The sequence below is a fragment of the Myodes glareolus genome, chromosome 2 (genome assembly GCF_982192425.1).
Source record: "Myodes glareolus chromosome 2, mMyoGla1.1, whole genome shotgun sequence".
Lineage (NCBI taxonomy): Eukaryota > Metazoa > Chordata > Mammalia > Rodentia > Cricetidae > Myodes > Myodes glareolus.
Genome location: NC_142027.1, coordinates 67,439,542 through 67,453,733, shown reverse-complemented (window position 1 = coordinate 67,453,733; position 14,192 = coordinate 67,439,542). Strand labels below are relative to the sequence as shown.

At 47.5% G+C, this 14,192-nt stretch overlaps 1 protein-coding gene across 3 annotated transcripts in view; it reads left to right on the top strand.

The window, feature by feature from the left end:
• Positions 1–14,192, top strand: part of Heg1 (heart development protein with EGF like domains 1) — an 83,646-nt gene that overhangs the window by 49,534 nt on the left and 19,920 nt on the right. For all 3 annotated transcript variants that reach the window (XM_087901239.1, XM_087901249.1, XM_087901252.1), the window contains 4 exons: positions 764–867; positions 3,429–3,487; positions 3,711–3,871; positions 7,434–7,568. In XM_087901239.1, coding sequence (XP_087757365.1) covers positions 764–867; positions 3,429–3,487; positions 3,711–3,871; positions 7,434–7,568 — 459 coding nt within the window. The remainder of the gene's footprint in view (positions 1–763; positions 868–3,428; positions 3,488–3,710; positions 3,872–7,433; positions 7,569–14,192) is intronic.

Below are 14,192 nucleotides of genomic sequence, written 5' to 3'. Positions count from 1 at the left end.
ACAGGAACATGCAAATTAGAGCACGCCGAAATGCTTTTGCTGGGCCAAGAGTGTTTTCAAAGAGCTGCCTGCTGTTCAGAAAGAGTCCTAAGCAGCTGGCTTCACTGAACTGTAGAACAAGCAAGCACAAGGATGTTAAATAAGGATTAGGGGCTTTCGGCAGTTAACTCTAAAATGTTAGATGTTTTCCCTGGCTCGGTTGCTGGCCTTCCTCTTAATTCGGCATGCATGCTTTCCCTGCTAGAAAGGACGCCCAGGCCTCTGTGGTTCGGGTTATTTTTCTTCCATCCAGAGGGAAAGATATGATTTTAATATAATGAAAGATACATGCCAGTTCTAAAAACAGGCTGTACTAATTTTTGGTTGTCTGCCCATTTTCAAGTCCCAGTCCCCTTAGGCCCAATCAGCCCCAATTGGTGTTAACTAGAATTCTATTTTATGAGTGAAATGGGCCTTAAAACGAGGATGCTTTCCCCGGTTCTGGACCCAGTGGTGTTCTAATGCGGGTTGTTTTCATTATGTGGCTGGTGATTGTGCAATCTTTAGCACTTTGGAGTCTGCACCTACTGCAAATGTTTGCCTTGCTCCGTTGTCGCCCCTTGGTTGCCTTCTAGAAGAGGAAGGCGTGGTCTTCACCCTCAAGAAGGTTCACACAGTTTGTCCTCTGGGGGAATAAAGCGGGTCATCCCAGAGGTTCCTGAATACATAGCCTTCCGTGGGTCTCTTTGTTGTATGGCTTAACAGGCCACATTTTCCTCTTCAGTTAGAACCTTCGTGACTGAGTTTAAGTTAAAGAAGACTTTTCTCAATACTACTGTGGAAAACCATTCCGACGCTCACGAGGTTGAAAACAAGATGGCGCAAACCGTAAGTTTCCCCGAAAGAATGCTTCGTGCTCCACCTTTGTTTTCTGGACCAGATTTCATTCAGAGATGGTCACTACTCAGGGTCGCCCTTCTCCCCCAGACTGAAGTAGAAAGTGTCTTGGAAACAGAAGAAAGGTGCTGGGATCTGCGGTGTCCAGGAAGAGTTAGGCTTCAGATCCATCTCCATGGGCAGTCCTGGCTGCTACACTGTTTCTTTTTCCTGTGCAAACACATAGTCATCACATAGAGTGTTTGCCCTGCCTCAGTGCGGGCTTTGGGCGAAGAGGAAAGACCCAGGAAACCCAGGAAACCCTGGAAAGACCTAGGACCCAGTGTCCCTGTGTCCCGTCTGCTGTTGACACCTGATATGACCTTCTGCTTGTGTTTTCAGAGCTTAGAAAGGCCACTCTTTCACCTTGAGGGATGCCAGCGGCCTGATACAATTACCTGGGCTTGTGAGCTCACAATGTAAATTATCCAGGGACCTTAGATGTTGCTCTTTCCCTCTTTGCTTTTATATCTAAAAGAAAAATGGAAAAAAAAGAAATAAAAACTAAATTCAGGCAATATATTTTGTTCTTGGTTGCTACCCAAGTTGAAGATTTGGTGTTTGGGAACTGAAATTTGCCATTATACTAAATTAGGGATGAAATTAAATTAAATTAACTTTGCTGTTACATTAAATTAGAATTCATATATTATTCAGGAATTAGGTGTTCTTATAGGACTGTGGATTTTATTTGTATTTTAATTCCATGTCTCTGTCTACTGAGCATTTAATCTGTGACAGGGACTATGCTAGGTGCTCAGGCCTGTAAGAAGGTCGGCGACACATTTTCACATGGACGACCGGGGGCGGGGGAGGGGGCTCTGGAAGTAGGTGGCATTTTCTGAGTCCACATTAAGTGGAAGCAGAGTTGAGAGTAGTCCCCTAGGTCACCTGTGTTACTAACTGCAAGTGGGCAGGCTTGTAAGAGCACCCCAAATTTCAGGAATTTACTGGGAGGACCCCCAGAACTTATTGGAGACCATTATCTTTGTATAGATGGTTCACTGCACTAAAAGGCTTTAAGTTAAAATTAGCTAAGGGGCAATATGCATGGGGCAGAGTCTGGGGGTCCCAAGTACAGAGTCTCTAGCTGCTCTGCTGCTGTGGTGGTACTGCCACCGCTGGTACCTCTTGTCAACAGTGTGGGACTGTATGTCATACTGTCAACTGCAATGCTCACCTGAGCCTTGGTGTCTGAAGCATTTCTTTGGCCTTTGCCATATAGACGTGGTTGACTGTCCATATGACTGACTTCAGTCCCTAGGCACTCTATGACCCAGAGTTCCCTCTGTTGTCCACACGATGAATGTGATCACATGGCTGGTGACAGGGACTATGGAAGATGCTCTGGTATGGCCCAGGATTCCCAGCTTAATAAAATCATTATTATCAAGAAGGACACTGGGAGACTTAGAAACTGCCTCACAAGGGCAGAGGCATGACCTCTATAGTCAAAAGTAGATTCACTGTTGCCGCCTGGCTATTCTGCAGGTAGACATCTTCTCACATAGTATAGGGGGTTAGAGCCCTGTGCAAAAGTACAGTCCTTTATGTTCCACGGTACCAAGCAACTTGCCCAAATATTTCTTGTTTGGTTGGTCAGATATCACCATATGATACACCTGAGCCAGGATACACCTGACCCCAACTAACATAAAGAATTAAATGCCATCGGGGTTGCCACAAGCACAAACTTTCCCACGATGGCGTTCTGTTCATACCTGGATAAAAAGGACAATAATAAAGCAACAATAGTAAACCATTGCTCTTAGCACATAAAGCGATGGTATACAGATCTGCCAGCCATTTGATAACATCCCAGCTTGACCCCGTCTTCCCAAGTCAGGGGGCTCTGAAACGCTGACTTTGAAGACAGGCGGGTCTGCCCGGGATGAGATATTGAGACTCTCTGCTCCATAAAAGGAGCCCCCAACTCGGCTCCTTTGGTCAGAAATCAGGCACATTGCTTTATGCGGCCGAGAGTCTTTCTGCTCTCTCTGGGGCACAAAGCAAACACATAGCTCTTAATTTGTTCTCAACAAAAGGGCTCTTGACCCACGTCATGTAGTTTCCCACAGAGCGTCTTTCTGAGTGAGGTCAGCTCATTGTAGATGCTGAGGAGCCGGTAGGGCCCGTCAGACCTGGGGAGCCAAGAGGAGCGGAGCCTTCCCAGTGAGCTTGTTTTCTGTGCAGAGTCCAAATAAATAGTTGCCTGCGTTTTTTCAAACCCTAGACCTTAGAAGGGATCTTCTCCTTTGAAGATGTTTTGTTTCCGAGGGGGCTGCTCTGAGCATCATTTCCTGCCGTGATTTCCCCACTATCTGCCCTGCTGCTCCCTTTGTTCTGGGGGAACAGCAGAAAGACATTCGGGCGGGGCATACAAGGTTGCACTGCTCTGGGTAAAGCTGCCTGCTGATAACTCGATGGCTTGATGCTGCTTATTTTATCCTGAGCATTGGGAATTGCTTCTTGGTTCATTGATTTTTGTCTGACAGCCTTGTTCTTGGTTTCAGTTAAACTTGTGTTTCTCGACTTTGCCTGGTTATATCCGATCTACAGTCCGTGTGTCTAGGTAAGAAACAGAATTTCTTTGACTTGCGAATGGAGGTCTGTGGAATGGGGGGGGGGCTGTTCCCACATGGGTGATCAAAATGAAGCCAGTCTCTGCTTTATGACCAGTCCACTGGGTAACCCAAGGTCGCTGGTCCTTCATGCTCTCCCGTTCTTTCACTGGAGAATGGTAGTAGCAACGCCCGGGACCCACATGCCAGTTAACTTACTGACTTTGCCAACAGAGAGCCCAGCACAGTGGTGATCTCACTGCAGTCCACCTTTTCCCTGGCCTCTAACGTGACACTCTTCGACCTGGCTGATGGAATCCAGAAATACGTCAACTCCTGCAGGTCCTCTGCTGAAGTCTGCCAGCTCTTGGGGTCTCAGAGGCGGATCTTTAGAGGTAAGAGGGGGTTCCTCTAGGACTCATGGAAACCAGAGAGACGTGGAAGTGTTAAGGGCTCAGGCCCAGGAAAGCTCCATCACGGAGCCTGACATTAGAATGTCTGAAGTACGGGCTTTCACGACACCCAGATGCACACAGTTCTGTCTGCGCATGACCTTTAGGCATCTAGTGCTTGGCAGCCAACTCTGTCTGTTTCTTGCATACAGCGCCAGGGTGAGAAGATGCTACAGGAGCTGACAGAACCCAGAGATATTACTCCTGTTTCCTAGGGAGACTGAAAGTGATGTACAGAGTGTGTAGACTTGTCAATGATCCCGCAACCTTCATATGGTGATTACTAAGAAAACACAAAGACCCATTGTAGGGTTACCTGTCTTTTGATTGTTTTCGATCATAAAAAAAAAAAAAAATAGGCTAATCGGAAGGATGCTCAGCAGGATACTCCCAGGAATGCTGTAGTGCTGAGGATATCCCTTCCTCGGTTCTTGGCTCTTTTGTCAGAGGCTCTTGGCTCGTGTTAGGGGAAGGCCAGTGAAGAAGGCAATTAAAGACAACTCTGGAAGGCACACTTGCCTCTTGTGGGGCAGTTTGACATCTGGGAGAGGAAAACTTGCTGCAGTCAGAACTGCCTCTAGGCAAAGACAGAGCTAGTCCCTGTTGGCACGTTGTAAGTGATCAAAGTGGGCTCTGGTTAGTTTGTTGTAGCCCTGGCTGAGGGATGTCAAGGGAAGGAGAGCCTAGGCTAAGCCTCCCCATCTGGCATCCAGATGTTAGACACAAACTGAAGATATCGGGTTTTGGTGCCATATCCGCTGGTTGGTCTAGGATATTCCCAGTAGGTCGGGGTTTCGTAACTGCTGGTCCAGGGGCTTCCCTTGCATGAGCGAGTGCACCTCAGAGCTTGGGAGTTGGCGCTTGTCCTCCATTGTCAGAGAAGCTCCTGGGGCTGCTGCTTAGTAATGGGGGAAATGGACGGAACCGGGGAGAGTCAAAGTGTCTTGTTTCAAAGTCCATGCCCTGTTACAGTGTGCTGGAAACTTTGAGGCTCTCTGGTTTTATGCTTTTGTTTCTCTTGCCAAGGACCCAAGGGTACCATTTTTTTCCCTCCCTCTGAAGTAGGTACCCTTCAGTTTGCTAACCATCTCTGGACTGTACTTTGTGTGGTCAGCGTTGAGTCGGGGCATTTTCCTGTTGCCAGCAACGCATCTGTGCTTTTCAGATCAAGTGGGCTGGTTATGTGGATTTGCAAGAGCCTGTTCCTAGCCATGCCTGCTCACTCAGCTGCATTGCTTGGTCTGCCCCCACATGGTTTATGGGAAGATTCCGGTCACCAGTCACCGGTCACCTTGAGGGCATCCCCACGACTCCTTTCTAGTCAGCCATGCATATTAGCCAGAATTGGGCTCACATCCCCGTTTTTCCCCCAGACCTTCTGTAGGTTTGACCAAGAGGTCCAACTCTGTCTCTTGGTAATTTTTCTGGAGCTAGAGAGGTAGGCTAGGCTGGCAGGTGCTACACATCTGGATTTCCAGCTTCTGGGCAATGAGGCTGCCCTCGACATTGTTACTGGCAAGCATGGTTTTCTCCTCCAGTTCCCTAGATGTCCACCTTCCTTCTTTCAAAGCCCTCTGGTTCTCATGACCTGAGGCTTGGGGGCTATGGAAATGCCCCCTAAAACGCCTCGACCTTAGATGCACGTGAGTGCCCATTGTCTATTTTGCTGGATGCTAATGCCCAGGAAAGACCATGGGAATTGTGAGTGCCAAAGACTCCCATCACCAGGGATCGACCGAAGTGAGACTCTGCGAGGCCCTGTTGGGTGGCTTTACGAAAGATGTTCTTTGTGAAGGCTGAGGAAAGTGGCTCCTCGTGGCGGGGGCCGGACCTGCCCTCCCTGTTCAAACAGGAGTCTGACGCTGGGCAGGAAATGCCTGCTTTGGCACGGCAATGAATACTTTTGCTAACAGCCCAGATCGGTTGAGAGGATGGAAGGAAAATTTAACATTAGCTTCCAGAAAATACCTAATCAGACCGGGCATTTCCCAGGCTAGGATGGCCTGAACAAGGCTGTATCCCGGAGGTGTTACTCTCTGTTAACCAGTTGGCTGGCAGAGCCTTCAGAGAAGTCAGATGAGAGGTCGTGGAGGCTGAGGTCCTCCTGGGTGCCAGCTCTGCAGAGTTTGCCTGGTGAGACTGTTTCCCGTTTAAGTTTCCCCTTGAATACAAGCTTTTCACAATGAACAAAGGAACTCCGATTTAGCACGTCAGCTGCACTGATAAAGGCAGGAAATGCGGCACTGAGCATTGAAGCTGGACCCTAACTCACCCCGCTGGGACCAGGCTGTCTCTCAGAGGGGTGGATGCTGGGAGTTCCACGTGGGCTGTCAAGCCCTGGCATCAGCTCGCATCACCAGGGTTAATTTTGCAGTGTTAATAACAGGAACCTTCTGAAGAGCTTGGGGTCTTTTCTTTGAGCTAGAAGAGGGGATACCATGCCTATAAAGCTGATACCCACTCTTCATTGTACAGCAGTGGTCATACCGCCCGTCTCGTCACCGCTCCTGCCCCACGTTGACCTCGCTATTGGCTCCCAACAGCAACAGCACACATCTATCTTCCTTTGCCTTGTACACGTGTGGATGAGTTATTAGTCCCTGTCGAGTTGGTTTCCTAATCCTGTTCCTTCTGTGCCCCCATTTACCAGTGCCCCTTTGTCTATCTCTTTGTGTTTGCTGTATAAAAACTCATAAAGGACTGTGTGCCCAGCAGTGGATACTTTTTGCTACAGATAAACAGATTCTTCATCACCCATGAGGTAAATAATGCTCACAAATGAACCTGGACGTGCCCTTAAAGCTGGCCTCCTTCCTTGCCTGCTTCTGTTTCTCCTGATGATGGTGTGGTGACTGACGGGCCAGGAGGGCCACCACCACCACCCCAGCCTACACATGCTCTCTTGCTGGTCTCTGTGCTCAAGACCCTATGCTGAGTAAACCTCAAGAAACCACCACCATAGTGGGAAGACAGCCAGACAAACAGCTTCCTGCCAGCCTTGGGAAACCAGATTACCATTCAACCCCGGCCTTGTAATAAACTCGAAAAAAGGCAGCACACCAGGGGGCACAGCAAAGGAGTGGTCCTAGGCCCCTGAGGACACACAGAGCCCAGATATGCTCCCACTTGAGACTGGTGTGGCCAGAATTGGTCCAAGTGCTCAACTCCCTAAGCACGTGGTCACATTTTCTGGGTTTGTTCAGCTCTCTTACCTGCCCCTACACCCAGTCCTTTAACGTGAGGGTACAGCATACACCACACAGAGGCTGCATTTGTAGATTGGACAGTGCCTTTTCCTTCCTCGGTTTGGTTTCTCCGTAGGGAATGCTTGTGAATACTTATTTACTGGCAGTGACCCGGAAACAAGGGGCAGAGGCTGTGCAGGTCCTCTGAGAGGAGTACGGCTCCGCGGAGACTCTCAGCCTCTTGAAATAACAAGTTCATGCATTGTAAGGTGTGAAGACGAGGTTTGGTTTGGTTTCACCATCTTGTTTTCCCATCCCAGCGGGCAGCTTGTGCAAGCGGAAGAGTCCAGAGTGTGACAAAGAGACCTCCATCTGCACCGACCTGGATGGTGTGGCCCTGTGTCAGTGCAAGTCCGGCTACTTCCAGTTCAACAAGATGGATCACTCTTGCCGAGGTAGCTGTGGGTTCCCAGCAGTTCTAGACGCCTTCCTGAGATAGGCAGATGCAGCGCATACCATGCTGGTGGGCTCTGCTCTGGGCGTGGTGTTTCTAAACTGGAAGTGACTGGTTCTTGCTATTAGGCTGGCGGCAGGAGTGGATACAGTATCGCCTTGCATGTATCTCCTGCTGCATGCTAGTCTCCCCAGTGCTGCTCAAGAGGAAAAAGAATGAAAGATATCAGAAGGGTTCCCTCCCTTCCAGGAAGCGATCACCAGGGTCCCCTTCACCTCCCTTCCAGTTAGAAGAGGTTAGAAAACTTGTTTTTATCCCCCAAAGCTTTGCCTGTTGTTTATTAGCCATTACAGTGAAAATGCAGGCACAGAGCAGGGCCTGGGTCTTTCAGGGGCCACTGTGACTCAGTAGTGAGTGTACCCACTGATGCCCAGGACACTCGGGACACCAGAGCCACATTCTACCTCATTGTTTAGGTTTCGTCTTAAGCAGCCACTTCATTTTTCTGAGCCTCAGTTTCCACTTCTTTGAAAGGAATGTGGCGACATTTCATTAGCTATCCTAAGAATGACAGAAAGCCGTGTCTAAGACTGTGCTTTGTAACCTATGGAGACTTGCTCTTGTATTTATCTAGGTTGCTGTGCATTTGATGGGTTAGCATTTTAAAGGTTTCTTGGTGTGTTGGAGAGTAGAAATCTAATTCTGCCAACCTTTTTTTAAAAAGATTTTTTATTTATATTTTATGTAAGAGTGTACTGCTTGTATCCCTGCCTGCCAGAAGAGGGCATCAGATCCCACTATAGATGGTTGTGAGCCATCATGTGGTTGCTGGGAATTGAACTCAGGACCTCTGGAAGAGCAGCCAGTGCTCTTAACCTCTGAGCCATCTCCCTAGCCCCATTCTGGCAGTCTTTTAGAAGAAGCAGAAGACATTCACTCCATTTGGGACAAAGGCCATGCTCGATGAGTGTGGTCCAAAAAACTTGCGTTAAAATCAATTTTACTCAGACCGGGAGTGCTGTGTGCCCCGGCTCCGAAGCCTGCTACAGTCTGTGGTGATCAGCAAGGCTGGCAGATAGAGACTATTTCCTTACAGAGTGCCAGCTCTAGTTACAGTGTGGATGGCACAGATTTCCTGCTCGGCCAACACCTTGTTGGTGACAGATACACGGGGATCCTAGAGAGAACTCGCATACTAGGACAAGGTAGCATGTCACTCGGGTCAGGACTTCCCCTTAGAGGACTCATTTCATCAAAAGAATATAGAAATATATTCGGGGCAGCTCTTTCATCTTGAAACTTAGACCTTCTGAAGGTGTTAGGTTTAGATAGAAAATTCTCTTGAGGTCCCATGTCAGCCTTCCCCGTGGAACTTGTGATAGGTTTAGAAGAACACCCGCTTTCCGAGCTGGGCTTCAGGCCGGGTGTGCTTGGTCCCCAGCCCCTCATGGCTGTACCAGACTGTTGCTTTGCCTCAAAGAAACCATGCTCCCAACCCCTTCTTATCTGCTTCTCTGCCCTTCTCAGAAATGGGGGCTGGCGCCTAGCTGCACGTGGGAAATAATGGCGCTGAAGTCCGTGTGTGTTGTGAGACTGTGTTGTGTGCTATGTGCCTATGACAGAGGTGACCAGGACCATGGGTGTGCAGAGGAGCTGGCCTCATGAACTTCGTGGCCTTCAAGAGTGGCCCTGCTGGCCACCATTGCTCCTGACTGGCTTGGGCCACTTCTTTCTACTTCCAAGTCAGCAATGTCCTAACTGTCTCTTAGAGGCAACCTTGGTGGCGTTGGGCAAGCCTCTGTAAGAAGGACATCTCCCTCAATTTTATATGTAGCTTTGGAAGGATGGCAAAGACAGTACAGTGACGTCTGTGAGACTGTAAGAGGCATGTGTGTACACCATATAAACACTTGGCAGTGTATAGCTTGAATTACAGCAATTTAGACAAAAATAAAGATACACACTTCTCACTCCTCTGTTATACAGAGATCTGACCAGATTTGTCCTGACTTGAGGGGAGAAATGAGAAATGATCTCATTTTGTAGCCCAAGCTCACCTGGGACTCGATCCATAGGTAGCTCCGCGGTCCTCAAGCTCCGGATCTTCCTGTCTCAGTGTCCCAGCGATCTCAGGCGTGTGTCGCCGTGGTCCTTTCCAGGTTCTCATTTTCAGTCTGTGTGCTTTAAGTGACACAGGTGCCACCAACTTTATGTTTACCTGGTAATGACCAAGAAACAGCCTGGGAAAACCTTGACTAACCTTGGGGCTTGTTGCAGCCCCATGAGGCCCCACCTCAAGCAGTGGTCATGGGCCTCTAATGAATGGATTCCAGAGTTTTGTGAACTCTAGTTCTGTCATCATGGGTTAGCAGTGACATCTTCTGGCCATTCGTGCTGGAGCACAGACATTTAAAATTAAAATATGAGTCCCTGGGTTTCTCTATCCTTCCCCCCACTTCTGACTAGATTGAGACTAGCATTTTTAAAAGATTTTTTGGGGGGGGACTTTGTTTTTTTTTAAAAAAAAAAACCAGGGTGTCACTATGTAGAACTGGCTGACCTTGAACAGAGATCTGCTTATCTCTGCCCTCTTAGTGCTGGGATTAAAGGCATGCACCATCCCCCCCGGCAAAATTTTATTTTAATTTTATGTGTTTGGGTATCTGTATATGTGCTACACATGTGCAAGTAGCCTAGCGGTCCAGAAGAGGGCGTCATCTCCTCCACAGTGGGAGTTACAGATGGTTGGGAGCCAGCGCCTATCTCCTGGCATAGCGGTAAATGCTCTCAGTCACTGAGCCTTCTCTGCAGCCCAGATTCTAAGTCTTCGTCTCTTCAGATGGCAAGCACCTCAGGAGCCAACACTGTATTGAGGATAGGATTTAGCATGTTGAAAGTAGTGCTCCCGTGTCTATTGAAGTGACCACAGGGCAACAAATATGTATTGGGATCAGTACGTCTCGACTTTGTGTCCTGCAAAGGAATTATTCAAACTTCATCATGTTCTTTAAGCTTGATTTTGAACCCTTAGCAGTAGGAGAAAGCCAGTGAGGCCATGTACACAAATTCTGGCCACATTCGTTCTGTCTCTAGGGCTCTGGGGTCAGAGTCCCTCTGGGGTATGTGCGAGGAGGAACTGGGAGTGTCTTTACCGGCAAGGTTTCCCCTAAGAGTCCTAAGAGCAGCACCGGACACACAGGAACACAAATGATGAATACACCCTTTAAAAAATATTTTCCATGTGTATATTTGTTCATTTCTTCATTATGAATACATAGATGTGGTGGTCAGAGGACAACTTGATGGAATCTCTTCTCTTTCCACCATGTGGGTCCTGGGGCTTAAACTCGGTCATCAGGCTTGGTGACAAATGTCTTTACCCACTGAGCAGCCCCACCAACCCATGTCCTTTTGATTAAAGAAATGTTCCATCAGGGAGTCAGGATCCTTCTGATGCTAAATGAAAATAGCTCAAGCCACCAGCTGGAGCTCATAGGCAGGACAACAGATGGCCCTTGCACATGGCTTGCGCATGGCTGGGTGACAGCCAGGAGTGGAGAGCGCCCACCCAGCAGATGAGGGTTGGGTGTGTAGAGGGATGTAAAAGTGTTTGCGGGAAGAAGTGTCCGGAATAGAATGCCCTGGTGACATCAGTCCACCTCAGTGCCGAGGCAGGTAGAGAGATGAGCTGTCCCCGTGGAGCGCTCCTGCAGTCTGAACCAAAAGCATCCCTCGGGGGCTTCCCTCATCCCCCCAGCCCCACTGGAGCATGACACAGAGCTAGGAGGGGAGCATGAGCGGGGGTGTGAAGCTTTCTACTCAGACCAGGAAAAGGCAGGATCTCTCTGCTTGTTCCGTAGAGGAGTCCTTGCTTTCCTAAGACCCGCAGAGAACTCAAGGTGTCAAAGATGGGGGAATACAGCCTCATCTCCTCTCGAAATAGGATATGATTACTCTTGCTTGCATAATAAAGGATTTGAAACATCTATTGAAAATCCATATAATGAGCCAGGCAGTTGAGACACTGATGCCTTTAACCCCAGCGCTAGATCTCTGAGTTCATGGCCAACCTGGTCTATGAAGTGAGTTCCAGGACAGCCAGGGCTACACAGAGCAATCCTATCTCAAACAACAACAGCAACAACAATAATAATAAATATAAAATTTATAAAAAGACAGAAGATTAAGGGGGGCCAGCAGGATAGCTTAGTGGGCAGGAACATGGGCCTGCAGAACTGAGTTCAATTCCCACATCCCCCAAAGATGGCAGAAAAGAACTGACTTCTGGGAATTGTTCTCTGACCTTTACTTGTGCGCCACGGCATGCACACAGCCACACACACACACACACACACACACACACACACACACACACGTAAAAATAAATAGATAAGCCGGGCGGTGGTGGCGCACGCCTTTAATCCCAGCACTCGGGAGGCTGAGGCAGGCGGATCTCTGTGAGTTCGAGGCCAGCCTGGTCTACAAGAGCTAGTTCCAGGACAGGCACCAAAAACTACAGAGAAACCCTGTCTCAAAAATAAATAAATAAATAGATAGATAAATACAGATTTGAAAACATACTGACTGGGCAGGGAGAATGAAATGTACAAGTGCTTTAAAAGAAAAAAAAAACTATTTTTAACAGTGCTCAGCATCCCTGGTCATCAGGGAAAGCAAATCAAAGCTACTTTGAGATAGCACCGCACCCTACTCGAAACGGCTTGCATCAGCAGATCTGATAACAAACGTTAGAGAGGATGTGGGCACAGGAACCCCTATCCACTGCGGATGGGGGTACAGATGGATACAGCAGTGTGGAAGTCAGTGGAAGGCCCTTAAAGGACTAAAAGTAGAACTGCACGAGCCGGCTGTTTCAGTCCTGGCATCTACCTGGAGCACCCATGCCCTTCCGGAGCGATACGTACATACCCATGTTTATTGCTGCTCTGCTTTTGATAACAAGGAAACGAAACCAACCTAGATGCCCATCAACCGAGAGATAATAAAAATATGTCACATATACAAAATGAAATGGTACATTGTTCAGCTGTAAAGAAAAAGGAGGGGCTGGAGAGGTGGCTCAGAGGTTAAGAGCACTGGCTGCTCTTCTAGAGGTCCTGAGTTCAATTCCCAGCCACCACATGGTGGCTCACAGCCATCTGTAGTGAGATCTGGTGCCCTCTTCTGGCCTCTAGGCATACATGCGGGCAGAACATTGTATACATAATAAGTAAATCTAAAAAAAAAAAAAAAGAAAGAAAGGAAAAAAAAGGAAAAAAAAGGCGAGCATGAAATTTTCAAGAAATAGGGGAATCAGAAGGTACAGTGTTGAGCAAGCTCACTGAATTCTGGAAGAAAAACAAAACCGCATGTTCTCCCTTTTACGGCGAATCCTGACCTGTAATGTCGACATGTATATGCACAACTGTAAGTGTGGGTATAATATAACATTAGAAAAGAGACCTAGTAAGGATAATGCCAGATAATGGAGAGGGTCCAAATGAGAGCAAAAGGGCATGATCTTGAAAAAGAATATAAAGCTAATTATTTTTCTAGTTTCAACTGTGTTGTAAGTTTTTTTTTCCTTTTTCTGTGGTGGATAACTGCATAAAAATGTAACTGATAGTTAAAGTGTAAAACCCTGTGCAAAGCCAGGTGGTGCACGCCTTTAATCCCAGCACTTGAGAGGAAGGCAGAAGCAGGTGGATTTCTGAGTTTGAGGCTAGCCTAGCCTACAGAGCAAGTTCCAGGACAGCAGGGCTACACAGAGAAACCCTGTCTCAAACAAACAGACAAAACAAAGATAAAAACAACAAAACCCCAAGCGAGGCTCTAACTCTATAGAAGTTAGTTGGAACGTATAGAATTTGGGGCAGGGCAATGTATATGTGTGTGGGTAACTGTAGGTGGAGACTACTCCATCATTTTCTGGCCACCCAGACACAAATAATCAACCAGAAACTCTATTAATTGCAACACTATTTGGCCAATGACTCAGGCATATTTCTAGCTAGTTTTTGCATCTTGAATCAACCCATTTCTATTAATCTATGTATTGCCACGAGGCTGTAGCTTACTGGAAAGGTTCCAAATCCTTCTCCTTTGGCAGCTACATGGCATCTCCTTGACTCCGCCTACTTTCTCTCAATATCTCTGTTCAGATTTCTCACCTGGCTTTACTCTGCTAAACCATTGGCCAAAACAGCTTCTTTATTAACCAATGGTAATAAAACATATTCACAGCATACAGAGGGGAATCCCACATTAAGTAGCTGAGTGATGTGTTTGTTTGTGGGTTCATTACAATAAAATGATTTTCTTTTTGAGATAGGATTTCAGTATGTCGTTCTGACTGGTCTGGAACTTACTACATAGACCAGGCTGCCCTCAAACTCACAAAGACCTCCTCTACCTCCAGAACACTGGGATTAAAAGCATGTAACATTGTACCCTGCTAAAGAGATTTTATTATTATTATTATTATATCACAGATTTGGCTAATTAGGTATGGCATGGGGGGACAAAAAGTAATGGACATAGTGTCACATGCCCATGACCTCAGTCTTGGGAAGCTGAAGTAGGAGAATTGTGAGTTGAAAGTCGGCAAATGTGCATGTTTAAAGGG